Source organism: Rana temporaria, chromosome 13, assembly GCF_905171775.1.
Source record: "Rana temporaria chromosome 13, aRanTem1.1, whole genome shotgun sequence".
NCBI classification, from domain to species: domain Eukaryota; kingdom Metazoa; phylum Chordata; class Amphibia; order Anura; family Ranidae; genus Rana; species Rana temporaria.
The window spans coordinates 35125408-35137515 of NC_053501.1; the positions used below are offsets into that span (position 1 = coordinate 35125408).

The window sequence follows — 12108 nt, forward strand, 5'->3', positions numbered from 1 at the left end:
TTTAATGTTTTTTTTATTTTGTTGCTAGAAAATGTCTTAGAACCCCCAACTGTTATACATTTTTTTTTTTTTAAAGCAGAGGCCCTAGAGAATACATTGGCGCGTGTTGCAATTTTTTATGTCACATAAAAAAAATGTTTTCCAATTTTAATGCACAATACATAACCCAATTGTTTTGTAAAATAACACAAAATTATATTACGCACGCTTTAAAACTGTGCACGCTCGTGCAACAGCAACAATGTCAATTTTACTATTCATAGGCGAAGCTTTAAAAGCCTTTACAGGTTACGGCATTAGATTTATTTGGGAAAACTGGTGCTAGAATTACTACCCGTGATCTGATGTTAATGGCGATACTCGATGTTCGATGTTTGTACAGAACCGATGCATGTGTTCAAGTTTGCGCGCAGGCATGGGGGGCAGGGGTTCTTTAAAAAAAAAAATTGTATTTAAATCATTTTTATTTTCACACTGTTGCTTTAAAAAATAAAAATGTATTATTTTTATTGCTGTCATAAGGAATGTAAACATCCCTTGTAACAGCAATAGGCAGTGATAGGTACTCTTTAGGGAGAGATCTGGGGTCTACAAGACCCGAGATCCCTCTTCTGTCCTTAAAAGCATTTGATCACACCAAGATCAGTGTAATCAAATGCTTTCCATTTTTAAAATGGCACTGGGGAAACTAAGTCATGCATGCTCATTGAATGAATGAATGAATGAAAAATTTATAGAGCGCAGCACATGCGAACTGAATCGCTTCTGGGCGCTAGTTGTTTATGACTCATGACCTCAAAAGAGCAGAGTTTTGATTCGTCTTCTGAAAGTCAGGTGGTCTTCCTCCAACCGAATGCTGGTTGGTAAAGCGTTCCATAGTCTAGGACCCTGGAAAGCAAACCTTCTTTCTCCTTTGGATTTGTACTTAGTTTTGGTCGGTGGATCGCAGAACGCGATTCGAATTGTGAGGTTCTATCTTGTCGCAAAGATATTGCGGCGCCTTCCCATGGATGCACTTATGTGTCAGGCAGAGTGCTTTAAATGCAATTCTGTCTTTTACTGGCAGCCAGTGAAGGGTTCTCAACGAAGGTGAGATTGATTCCCATTTTTTTTTCCCAGTCACAAGTCTGGCGGCCGTATTTTGTACGACTTGCAGACGGGCGATTTGGTACTTTGGGAGTCCGAGGTACAGGGCGTTAGCATAGTCCAGTCTGGAATTCACGATTGTACCCACCACGACTGCTACGTCTTCTTTGGGGATAAATGGAATAAGTCTGCGTAGTAGGCGCAACAGATGGTGCGATCCGCTGACTACTGACCCTATTTGTGCGTCCATTGTCATGAAGGTGTCAAAAATGACCCCGAGACTTTTGACTTTGGAGCTAGGGTTGATGATTTGGCCCAGAATGGGCGGTGGTGTCCAAGTTGTTTCCACTTGACTCTTTCGGCTGGCTTGAAACACAAGGAGTTCTGTTTTAGAACTATTAAGTTTAAGATAGCTCTTGGTCATCCAGTTGTCAATCAAAGAGAGACATTTCTCTAAACTGGGATGATGATTCTTTTTGTTGCCGATGCGCAAGTACAGTTGCGTATCGTCTGCATAAGAGTGATAGAGTAGTTCTTGGCTACTGATAATGTCAAAGAGAGGGCAAAGATAGATATTGAAAAGCAGGGGGGACAGGGGGGATCCTTGGGGGACTTGGGTGACAGGGGGGATCCTTGGGTGACAGGGGGGATCCTTGGGGGACTCCACATGACACCGTGCGCTTTTCTGACGCTTCTCATTTACTATATACTAGAAGCAGACAGAGAGGCTCCAGTCTTTCTCCATCTCTATGATCAGCCGGCGGCCCTCCCGCTGCTTGTAAAAAATATCCAGCAGCTAGTTAGCTGCTCAAATTTCTTTTAAAAGAGAACAGACTGTCACCTCTAAATCCTGCTGTTTGTCCACAGCAGGGCCAAATGTAATAAAAAATAAAAAAAAACTTCTTGCCCCAGGTGTCGGGTGAAAGGACATCCCTCTATAGTGTATTCTTGTCTCTATCCAAAACATGAAATGCCATTTCTCTCTGCTGCCTCATTCCACTGCTATCAGCATGAGTCACTTTTGACAGGTTTTCCTGACACCTAGAGGTAGAAAGGTGTCAGAAGAGGAAGCTCCAGCACACAGCCTGTGACTGAAAGCCTCTGCTCTATTTCTGTGTGCTGTGTGAAGGGTGTGTATCCTTCCAATGAGCTCTCAACTCTCCTCACTGTAATTTCAGCTCTCCGCCCCTTTTTTTTTGACAGCTCAGACGAGCTTTACAAATTCTGGACTTTAATTAAATGTAGAGAAGACTGCAGACAAACCGGTACATCTTTGGTAGGAGAATTGGTTTTATCTTTGTGTATCACCTGAGACCAGTCACTTCACTGGGTATATGAAGGGATTTGCAACCACTGTAAGGCAAAAAAAAAAGGCACGCTGAGGGAGTCTATTTTCTTTAAGCTTCTAGCTTTCAATGCACTTTATTCATTAAATACAAGAATACAGAAAGTATTCTGTTAACAGTCTGGAAGTCAAGGGAAAAAGAAAAAAAAAACACACACAGTCAAGAGAATCCCTTTTTATTGGCAGTGTTGGTGTCGGTTTCAGGACCACCGAAGTATGGAGGCCAGGAGAGAGATAATGTCACAAAATCCTCATTGTCTAAACTCAATAACTCACTAAAGCTTTTTATCTGCTACAGTGGAGCCCAGTGGAACGGGTAATTGTGAAATGGAGAGAACCGCGAGGAGGCGTAACCATCCAAGAACTATTTTTAATTGTGTAAATAAATGACTTGGCTTCTCAGCAGCTAATGCACCTTAAATCAATTAAAAGCATAAAGAATGCCTTGATTGAACAGTCCAGCCTAGGCAGTGCATTCCCTGATTTCCATTCATTTACTCTTCTAAATATAGGTCCCACTAGAAATAAGTGTTGGAGCTGCAGCACCAAATGAAATGTTGATGTTCATCTGCTGCAGTAATATACTGGAGAGGGGACAGACAGTATCAGTATTGCACATCTGCCTAAAATTCACTGATGATCGGTTTGAGGCAAGGCTTTCGTGAACCCCGAATTACCAGTCACCCAACACTATTTATGTTTACATAAACCATTACAAATCTGTTGTAAATATTAAAGCAGTAGTAAAGTTTGCAAAAAAAAAAAAATTCACCCTGAAAGACATTCTGGCACATTATAAAAGAATTACCTAAAAGTGGATGTAAACTTCAAAAAACGCTTTTTTTAATTAAGACTCATATCTGTTACAGCAGAGAATGTCATTTAATCTGTCTCCTGCCACAAAGAGTTAATTCAGCTCTGAGCAATCTTCAATTTTTTTTCAGCAAGATAAAAATGGACACAGGTGTGCGTTTCTTCCCCCTTGCTGTGAGTGACAGGCAATTTACTTATCTCATGCAGGAGTACAAGAGAGGCATTCTGTGTACTTCACATCCCCACTCCTTTCTTCTCCAGCTCTCCCAGGATTGGCTGCTCCACACCTCAGCATGCTGAAGTCATGTGACTTTCCTGGGTTTTGCCTGGATGTTATTGATCATGGGACATAATACACCAGATCAGCAGAAGTTCAGTGTAAGAAACATTGCCTAGCCAAGGGGAGTGTAGAGGTGGGCAGGGAGTCTACTGACATCACGACTCCGCCCACCGAGCCCTGGACAACAGACCCGCCCACAGAATCCGGAGTATTGCAGGGCTCCAAACAGCTAAAGAGGAGATATTTAATAGGTAAGGATACATGCAGGAGGCATGTATATCCTTATAGATAAGCACTATGAAAGTAATTTAGAAATTATAAGAGTCGGTTTACATCCACTTTAAAATTAAGCCCTCCAGGGCACGCTGTCACTGCTAACAGGGCTTCGATCTTCGCCCGGTCTTCCTTCCAGGTTCGCAGGCTCTGGCCGTCTGATTGGCCAAGCAGCGATGTCACTGCCGTGCATGCGCACGGGAGTCACCGTTTATGGCACAGACCTATAAAAGAATGGCACGCCATGCCGTTCCTTCAGAGCGCATGTGACAGGGATGTGCCAGCTGCTGCTCTGTGGAATACCTCCTAAACAGTGCACGTTTAGAAGATATTTATTTTACCTACAGGTAAAGCTGCACGATTAATCTTAAAAAAAATAAAAAATCACGATCAACCCCCCCTCACGATCTTAATCCAGCATTTCCAGAATTAATGTAACACAGTGGTCATCAACCCTGTCCTGCAGGACCCACTAACAGGCCAGGTTTATGTATTACCTTGGGGAGATGCAGTCTAGAATACAGCAATCACTGAGGAGCAAATGATATCACCTGTGATGTATTTCAGTTATCTTGTAAACCTGGCCTGTTAGTGGGCCCTGCAGGACAGGGTTGATGACCACTGATGTAACAAGTGCAGAGCAGTTGCCTGCTTACAGCTTTTAAAAAAAAATGTTTAGCAGCATGTGTTGAAAGAGAAAAAGAAACATTGTATCTTCAGTTTTATTTTTTTTTTAGATCAAATGGATGAATTTCAGTCTGTAAATGAGGTCAGTTTAACCACTTCAGACCCTGAAGGATTTAGCCACTTCCTGACCAGACCATTTTTTGCGATACAGCACTGCGTCACTTTAACTGACAATTGCGCGCTCATGCAACGCTGTACGCACACAAAATTAAAGTCCTTATTTTCCCACAAATAGATCTTTCTTTTGGTGGTATTTTATCACCTCTGCAGTTTAAATTGTTTTGCGCTATAAACAAAAACAAAAAAACACGACAATTTTGATGCATGGGGATAATATGCTATGAAGGATTAGCAAGATTCTGTCTACGAGTTATTTTACATTTCTATATTATTTGCTTTACAAGATCCCTTTTCTGTACTGGCTGAGGGTGCGGTAACATTGTATTGTTTGTGTATTGTTGTGACTATTGTTTGTATGTTAAATCTCTACAAATGCAATAAAAAAAAAATAAAAGAAGGCCAGATACTGCTTCAATATACTCATTATATATCCACATGTAGTGTAATAAGGGCAATATCAGACAAGACGTTTCTATGCCCAGTGCAACTTGTTTGTTTTTTTTGTTTGTTTGTTTTTTTAAAGCTGAGCAAAGTAACAAAGGCCAATAAATCTAAAATTATTCAAATAAATGGTGATGGCAGACTACACAAAATATGTAAAATATAAAACGCAGATACAATTGGATCCTAGAATAAGTGTACCAAGTTACTTAGAAAAATAAACATATACTGTATACCAGCAGTTAAGACGGCTATTAATAAGATGCCATATAGCACAGAAGTCGATTGCAGAAAAATAGATATCTCTGAGTGTTCCTACATATGAGGAATGGTGGACACAGGTTAATAATACCCTACTAAAAGAATGGCAGGTGTTTCGGCATATTTTTTACTCTTTTTTTTGGCACAGATTGCAATTAAAAAAAGTTTTATTGAGTTAAAGTTTTATTCATACTGTGATTTATTGTTACCATTGTTTGATTTGCAAGTACGCCATTCAGCTGGAGAACTGATTTATTTATTTTGACAGCAACAGGGTTTGCTCTCACGATACGCAAATCAGCGACTCCAGCACTGTAGGGGGCGATTGCAACACCAGTTAAAAAAAAAAAAGCATATCTGCGGAAGCACAGGGGCAGGGGTGGACATTAGGGACGGATTTGCCCCTATGCTTTCGGGATATATTTTTATTTACTTTTCTTGGCAGAGATTTGGAGGCATCTGTTGGGTTCTTTCTTTTTCGTTCAGCCCATGGGCGGCGTGAAAAAAAACAACATTACAATATATGCCCAACAAGTACCAGCGATGTACTGGTATGTTGCTGGACTTTGAGTGGTTATACCAGAATGATGCCTGCAGGTTTAGGTATTGTTTTTTTTAGCCGGCGGTCAGCTTTCATTAGCCGCTAGACTGCTATTAAAAGGAGTGGGATAACAATGATAACAATAAAAAAAATTAAAGGGACGCTGTAAAAAGAATATGCATGTGAGGTATCACCGTGAACGTCAGATCGAGGGCAGCCATTTTAGCAGTAGACATCCTCTGTAAATCTAAAGTAGTAACCTGTAAAGGCTTTTAAAAATGTATATAGTTTGTCGCCGCTGCACAGGTGTGTGTCATTTTCAAGCATGTTGTGTTTGGCATCTATGTACTCGGCATAAGATCATCTTTTATATTTAACCAAACATTTGGGAAATATAGTATGTTTTAGTATAGTATGTTATTAAAATAAAGTGTTTCCCCCAAAATATGTGTTTGAAAAATTGCAACACCCACCAGGGCCTCTGCTTTAAAAAACATATATAATGTTTGGGGGTTCAAAGTAATTTATGTTGGGCATAAAATGCCAGGACAGTTCAAATTAACCCCCCCCCCCCCCCCATGACCCCTTTTTGGAAAGTAGACACCTCAAGCTATTTGCCGAGGGGCATGTTAAGTCCATGGAATATTTAAAATTTTGACACAAGTTTGGGGAAAATTATATATTTTTTTTACACAAAGTTGTCACTAATGCTGCATTCACATCTGAGCGCTTTCAGCTTATAAAAAGTTCAAAAACGCCCCAAAAAAAACGCATGAAAATTACCCAACAAGCAAAATCCGATTCATTTCAATTGCACCTGTTCACATCTGAGCGTTTTGTCACCTGAAGTAAAAAACACTTGAAAAACGCCCCAAGCTCAAAAAAGAACATGAGCTTCTTTGGAGCAGATTACAGGCGTTTTTTCTGCCTTTTACATTGTTGACCTAAACAGGATCGTGGCAAAAACACGTGACTTCGAAATGCTCAGGTGTGAATGCAGCCTAAATGATATATTGCTCACACATGCTATGGGTAGATGTGACATTACACCCCAAAATACAGTGCTGCTTCTCCCGAGTACAGGGATACCACATGTGTGAGATTTTTCGGAAGCCTAGCGGCATACAGGACCCCGAGAACCAAATTACCGCCTACAGGCTTTCTAAGGGCGTAAATGTTTCGTCCGAATGTGATGTGAAATCAGCCATACAATCTGTATGGCTGAATTTGCATCTCACACACATCACATGTGATCTGCACCGCAATGCGGTGCGAATCACATACAATGACTGACATCGCTATAGTGTGAACCCAGCCGCAAAAGCAAAGACTATGTTTATGACAATAAAAACAGACATATTTACCAGCTGATCCAATAATTCCTGCTTATTCTTCCTTTTCATCTTTTGCTGAAATAGTTCTTCCTTCTGTATAAGAAGCCTTTTTTGCTCATTGTCTTGCTTCTCAACTTCCAGGGCCTCTTCTAGCTCTTCCTGCTCCCTAGTCTAAGGCATAAAGACAGGTTTACCAATATATTTACCATATATTACTACAAAAAAAAAAAATGTTATATGCAATATATATATATATATATATATATATATATATATATATATATATATATATATATATATATATATATATATATAAATATACACACACAAACTAATACCTTGGATTGCGAGTAACGCGGTTAACAAGCGTTTCTTAACCACTTAAGGACCGGACCAATATGCTGCCTAAAGACCCAAGGTGTTTTTACAATTCGGCACTGCGTCGCTTTAACAGACAATTGCGCGGTCGTGCGACGTGGCTCCCAAACAAAATTGGCGTCCTTTTTTCCCCACAAATAGAGCTTTCTTTTGGTGGTATTTGATCACCTCTGCGGTTTTTATTTTTTGCGCTATAAACAAAAATAGAGCGACGATTTTGAAAAAAGTGCAATATATTTTACTTTTTGCTATAATAAATATCCCCCAAAAACATATATACAAAATATTTTTTTCCTCGGTTTAGGCCGATACGTATTCTTCTACCTATTTTTGGTAAAAAAAAAAATCGCAATAATCGTTTATCAGTTGGTTTGCGCAAAATTTATAGCGTTTACAAAATAGGGGATAGTTTTATTGCATTTTTATTATTTTTTTTTTTACTACTAATGGCGGCGATCAGCGATTTTTTCCGTGACTGCGACATTATGGCGGACACTTCGGACAATTTTGGGACCACTGTCATTTTCACAGCAAAAAATGCATTTAAATTGCATTCTTTATTGTGAAAATGACAGTTGCAGTTTGGGAGTTAACCACAGGGGGCGCTGTAGGATTTAATGTTCACCTAGTGTGTGTTTACAACTGTAGGGGGGTGTGGCTGTAGGACTGACATCATCAATCAAGTCTCCCTATATAAGGGATCACTCGATCGATGCAGCGCCATAGTGAAGCACGGGGAAGCCGTGTTTACATACGGCTCTCCCCGTTCTTCAGCTCCGGGGAGCGATCGCGACGGAGCGGCTATAAACGAATAGCCGCGCCGGCGCCCCGTATCGCTTCCCGCGGAAACCCGACCGCCGCATGTCGCGGGGGGGTCCCCGATCGGACCCCTGACCCACGGAAAGGCAGGGACGTACAGGTACGCCAATGTGCCTGTACGTGCCATTCTGCCGACGTAAATGTACATGCAGCGGTCGGGAAGGGGGTTAATACAAGCTATTATTTGTATAGCCTCTGCTGTGTGCAGTACCGCACTTGGCCAGAGGTGTGGGGGCACCGGTGACACTGAGCCGCTCGGATGCACTTGGAGCCACTCTGAAAGTTTCCAAGTGGTTTCCGATGCCCCCCCTCTCCTCTGGCCACATGCGGTACTGCATGCAATAGAAGTCACTGTGGAACAAATGATCTGAGTTTCCAATACAAGTGCTTTGGGTTACAAGCATTCTTCTGGAACAAATTAAGCTCTTAATCCAAGGTACCACTGTATATATAAAAATATACACACACACATACACACATTTATATATATATATATATATAACCTAAAGTATACACACAATGCACATATCAAACAATATTCATCACATTTGTGATGAGGAGCATGGCCTAATCTGAGACAAGTAGGCATTATTTCATATTTTGAATCATCAGACAATACTTAAAGCGGAGGTTCACCCAAATAACATCTATATCAGACTCAATTCTTTATACTTCCAACATGTACAATTGGCATTTTTTTTTTTTTTAGTCTGCACATACCTTATAATCTATATTTGCAATCTGGCTTCCGGTACTTCACCCGCGAGAGTAGGCGTTTCCAAGCTGAGAGTTCGCCCAGATGATTGATGTCCATCAGAATGTTTTCCCCCCGGCGGATAAGGCCCCGCCCCCCGTATTGCGTAGTTGCGTCACGGAATTTCCGAAAGAACCCGAACATGCAGAGCTGAGAGTCAGGAGCCGTGTAGAGCTGACTGCAGAGGCGCCGTATAGAGCCGACGCGCAGCTCTGCATGTTCGGGTTTTTTCGAAAAACTCCGTGACACTCGTGACGCAACTACGCAAAATGGGGGCGGGGCATTATCAGCCGGAGGGAACTTTTTCTGATAGACATCAATCATCTGAGCGAACTCCCAGATTACATTGCGGCTCAGCTTGGAAACGCCTACTCCCGCGGGAGAAGTACCCGGAAGCCGGATTGCAAATATAGATTATAATGTATGTGCAGCCTAAAAAAATATAAAAAAATGCCAATTGTACATGTTTGAAGTATAAAGAATTTAGTCTGATATAGATGTTATTTGGGTGAACCTCCGCTTTAAGCCATGTACAGTACTTAAAACCATGGAACAGAATAAAAGAGAAAGGAACACAGCTGGCTGATCCTTTGATCCTATGTGAAAAGTTGCAGGATCAGAATATTGCCATTCCCAGCTTTGCTATCATTAGCAATTCAATATTTCAGCCTTGCTAAGCCAGTTCCTAGTGACCATTGCTTGTAACAGCTAAAGATAAAAGTCAAAACAGTGAAAACTTAATATATGATACAATACTAACCAGTTTCATTTTGTTTCTTACGATGGTATCTTTGTTCAGCTTTTGGTACATATCGATCTTTTTTTTGGTGTTGTCAAGATCAACATTGTTGGTCAAGTTGAACACTGGAAAAATAGGGGGACAAAAAGGAAAATAAATAATAATAATTTTTTTATATATCTCTATATATATATATCTATATATATATATATCAATCTATATCTATATATATCTATATATATCTATATCTATATCTATATCTATATCTATATCTATATTTTTAGGAGTTGATGGATATTCAACAAACCAAAAAAAATATCAGGTGCGACAGTACATTTCCTGCAGTCGTATTACTAGGTATTTAAGTGATGATATAGTTGGTTAAAAAAAAAAAAAAAAATGCTAAATCACTGCCAATTTTTTTTTAGCATGCGACACATCTAGGTATGTCAGAAGCCCAGGATGTACCCCTCTGCACTGTAGTGGCATATGGGCTGGTGGGTAAAACCATATCACGCTGGGGTCAAGGCATCCAACACACCAGAAACAGTCAGACGCTGAAGATTTTTTTACCCACTATAGCTCTTCAAGGGAACAAAGACCGGTGACATGAGCAAGTCGTTATTTTTATCACTGTAAAATCCTTTTCTTGGAATTCCACAAGGGACGCAGGATCAGTGGAATCTGAGACTGTTGGGCTTCACTGCCGCCTTTAGGAGGAACTGGACACTGGCAAACAAAAAGCTGTTGGCAAGCAAAGTATAACCTCCCCCAACACCCATAATATTTCGGGATTTTCCTAGTTATCATGACGGAAAATCTGAGTTATATGATGACAGGAGGCGAGTATCTTGCATTAATCTTTCTTTTTAATGCTCATAGCAGAAACATAACATTTATTTCTTTAATAAAAATGTAGAAAAATTTCTTCAAAACTACAATACCCAGCAGCCCCGGGGACCCCTCCCCCTAGGCCACAGTCTCTATATAAGGGGCTGTCTGGGTCTCCTCCTCCTCTTTCTTTGTGCGATCTTTGACATCTCGTAAGCTTGTCGACTTGAACTTCGTTCCGTGTTGTTCGGGGACTCCTCCTCCGATGCTGGAAACCGGACCAACTGGGCCCTTCAACTTTCAACAGGTCGGCTAATATACCGTCAGAACAGTGTTCAACTGGAACAAAACAGAAGACCCATCATTCGGGAACTGCAGAACTTTGTATTACCGTCCGTATAGGTTTGTTCTCCACCCTTCAGTAACCTGAAATGATAAAAAAGGTATCGTGATAGGGGTGGGTCGGGTGGGAAGATACTCGCCTCCTGTCATCATATAACTCAGATTTTCCGTCATGATAACTAGGAAAATCCCGAATTATATTTCAGACAGGAGGCTTCGTATCTTGCAAGTTTAAAGCTATCATACATTATCATACATGTAAATACACAATCCTTAAAGTATAGAAGTGGAGACATGGTCCTGTGGTCGGAAATAATATTGCCGAAAGGTCGTTTCTGATGACCAATCTGCTGCTAGTAAAAGGTCCGAAAGTGAACCACCTGATGTGACCACTTTGGTAGCCATGGCACCTCTAGAGGAGTGAGCTCCAAAGAGCGATACGTCGATCCCGGCCAGTTGCATGGCCGTTCTCACCCATCTGGCTAATGATGCTGAAGACACTGGGAGGTGAGGTTTCACGTATGAGATCAATAGTTGATTATGATCAAGTGACCGCAGGGATGCAGTTCTTGATTCGTATTGTTGAAGACAACGAACCACACAGATATGTGGATGGTCAGGAAAGAATGGGTAAAATACTGTATGAATTCCCGTCTTTGTCCTACGAACCACGGAAAAACGTACCCCTTCTGGCGAGAATTGACGCCGAGATATGTCTAATGCCCTAACATCTGAAACTCTTTTGATGGAAATCAGACATAGAAGGGTAGCGAGTTTAATCGAAAGCTTCTTCAACGAGAGGGCGTCATTGTCCTCCCAAGTGCTGAAAAGTTCCAGAACCCTGTTGACATCCCACGTAACTTGGTATCTAGGCCGAGGGGGGCGTTTGAACTTCACCCCTCGTAGAAGCCGACAAACCAAGGGGTGTCTGCCTACAGGCAAAGTGTCTACAGGGCAATGATAAGCCGAAATGGCTGATCTATAGACATTCAATGAACTGTAGGATTTACCGGTCTCATAAGAATCAGCTAGATAGTTGACTATGTCTGATATAGGTGCATGAA

At 41.0% G+C, this 12108-nt stretch overlaps 1 protein-coding gene across 1 annotated transcript in view; it reads right to left on the minus strand.

The window, feature by feature from the left end:
- Positions 1–12108, minus strand: part of MNAT1 (MNAT1 component of CDK activating kinase) — a 180326-nt gene that overhangs the window by 122203 nt on the left and 46015 nt on the right. Inside the window, exons 4-5 of the mRNA XM_040333167.1 lie at positions 9893–9996; positions 7212–7352 (exon numbers count right to left, since the gene is read on the minus strand). Of these exons, the coding sequence (XP_040189101.1) occupies positions 7212–7352; positions 9893–9996 (245 nt within the window). The remainder of the gene's footprint in view (positions 1–7211; positions 7353–9892; positions 9997–12108) is intronic.